Genomic DNA, 2,439 nt, shown 5'->3' with positions numbered 1-2,439 from the left:
TGGCCCCTCCGCTGCTCCTGCCTGCTTGGCCTTGTAGTAAGTGATGCCTCGGACCACGGTTTGCTGGTGTGCTGATGGCTTGGGCTTGGGTGTAGGCTGTGACACCCCCCTGGCCTTTGGGTTATCCTTTTTGGGCTTCTCAGGCTTCAGCTGTTTCTCCTTGGGTGCTCGGGGGGGCGCCCTGTCCCCCAGTGCCTTGCGGGTGTTGGGGAACCGTCCTGCCTCCTTCTCTCGTCCTCCTGCTGTGTCCTGCAGGGCACAGCTCAGTTAGACCCCCTTCCTTCCCTCCCCTCCTGCCACTGTGCAGGGCAGTGGGCACAGCACCAGCCCTGGCTGTCGGAACCCTGATGCACTTGTGGGAGCTGCCAGCACCCACTGCAAGCCTGGGGGAGCTCAGCTCTGCCCCATGGCAGGAGAAGTTCAGTGGCATCAGCCATGTCTGCCAGGGCCCGGGGTACCTGTGCCTTGCTCTCAGGGATGGCAGCAGCATCCTTCTGCAGCAGCTGGTAGCCCAGGTTGGAGATCTCCTTCTTGATGCTGATCATGATGTCGGAGTAGTTCTCATAGCGTTTCATCTGGTCGGTGAGGTGCAGGACACTCTCCTTCATGAAGTCATTCTCCCTGCTCAGGTTGGTCTTGATGGTCTGGAGAAGAAGAGAGGCTGGAGCCCCGCTCAGGGAGCCCATGGCGTCCCCAGACGCTCCTGAGCAGTCAGACAGGGCACACTGTGGGACAGCGCCTGCTGAGCTCACTCACCTCTTCCAGCGTGTTCATCTGAGCCACCACCTTGTTGATGTAGGAGTGCACCTTCATCAGGTCCATGCTGTAGAGCGTTCCCTCCAGCAGGTCCACCATGGACTGCAGCTGCAGAGGGACAGTAGGGACAGTAGGGCTGGGGTATGGGACAGGGCTGTGGATGCCTCCAAATGTCTCCATCCCTGCTCACAGGAACCACAATGCTCACTGCCCTGTGGGCCTGCTGGGGCAGGGATGGGGGGCATGGGGAGGATATCTCCAGCCCCCACCCCACAGCCCCGCGGTGCCTGCAGATACCTTGAAGAGCTCGGGTGCCTGCTTCTTCAGCTTCTCCATCTTCCACTCGTTCTCGCAGGGGTTGAGTGAGGAGGGGGGCGCGGTGCAGGAGCACTTGCAGTCGGCCCCTGAGCTCACCGTCTCCACCGTGTAGAAGTCCTCCACGCGCATGCTGCCGTTCCGGACGCGCCTGCACGCGTCCTTGCTGAGCGGCCGCAGGATGCACTTGCAGCGGCAGTCGGAGCCCTCTGAGGTCATCCGGACCTGGTCCGCCTCACCCAGTGCCTGCAAGCGGGGGACACGCTGCAGTGGGGTGGCCACTGAGCCCGGTGTCCTGCCGAGGAGCCCTGTAGGACCCTGTTGTCCCCAGCAAGCCCCCACAGCCCCCTCACTGCCGCTGGGGCTCTCAGCCATGCCCAAGGAGCGCAGGGCATTGTCTTGCCCAGAGCACCCTGTCCCACCACCCTGCACTTGGGTAACGGTGCCAACACTCAGGCATCCCCGTGGCCATCAGAGTGTTTTGTGCCCCACGTACACTGGCCCCATTTCTGTAGCTGTCACCCAGCCTCCAGCAACACCCAAGTGAGCGGGGAGTGTCAAAGAGACCCAGAAGCGCCTCTGTTCCCCTGCGCCCACAGCCCCGAGCCCACACAGGGTCTGTTGTTCATGGTGACATGCAGCCACCTCGGGGTGAGCTCAGCCCCTCCAGACTCCCGCAATGGCCTGAGGCACACACTCAAGGACTCCCTTGTTTCCACACATGGCCCTGACTCACGCTACGGAGCCCAGGGTGCTTTTTGGCTGGTTTCTGCAGATAAGGAACCATTCTTCCCTCTCCCCGTTGTGCTTGGGAACAAGGCTGTGGCTCAGCCTGCCTGATGGGATGGGATGGGATGGGATGGGAGCAATGTCCCACTCACCCCCTGCCACCACTGTGCACCCATGGGGGACATCTAGGCTGGCAGGGAGCACGGCCGGGCTGCACTGGGTGCCCTATGGCTGGAGATGTGCCTGCTCTGAACACCCGGGAGGGTGGGAGAAAGGGGAGAGGCAGGGGGATGACCCCTGAGGGAGAGAGCTCTGCCCGCAGGGACTCTGACTCACCCTGGGAAACAGAATGGTGGCAGAGCTGGGAAACGAGTTCAGCTCTGGCTGTCCCATCCTCCCCTGGAGCACAGCGCAGCGTGGGAAAGGGCAGAGGCCCACAGGGCCCATGTCCTGCCTGCGGGCAGCACCCAGGCCATGCAGGCACCATCCTTCCCACGCCCAACCAGGGTGATGTGCTGGTGGCACCCGGCAGCGGCTCTCCCTGGGGACCTCCAGCTCCCCACAGCCCCACACGTGGGGCCAGGGGCTCCCCTTCCTAAAAGGGGCAGCAAAACCTCCTGTATTTTGCATTTCAAAAAA

At 62.6% G+C, this 2,439-nt stretch overlaps 1 protein-coding gene across 1 annotated transcript; it reads right to left on the bottom strand.

Moving 5' to 3' along the window:
* Window positions 1–458: 458 nt before the first annotated feature.
* LOC104412240 (olfactomedin-like protein 2A) lies at window positions 459–1,317 on the bottom strand (the record flags this gene model as incomplete). The annotated part of the gene is made up of 3 exons (XM_010022885.1): window positions 459–644; window positions 757–864; window positions 1,054–1,317. Coding segments are annotated over 3 exons (558 nt in total), but the record flags the coding sequence as incomplete, so codon positions are not given.
* Window positions 1,318–2,439: the final 1,122 nt, after the last annotated feature.

Source organism: Nestor notabilis, unplaced genomic scaffold (genome assembly GCF_000696875.1).
Source record: "Nestor notabilis isolate BGI_N333 unplaced genomic scaffold, ASM69687v1 scaffold25519, whole genome shotgun sequence".
Taxonomy (NCBI): domain Eukaryota; kingdom Metazoa; phylum Chordata; class Aves; order Psittaciformes; family Psittacidae; genus Nestor; species Nestor notabilis.
Note: the sequence above shows the minus strand (reverse complement) of the source record. Positions and strands in the feature narration are given on the sequence as shown.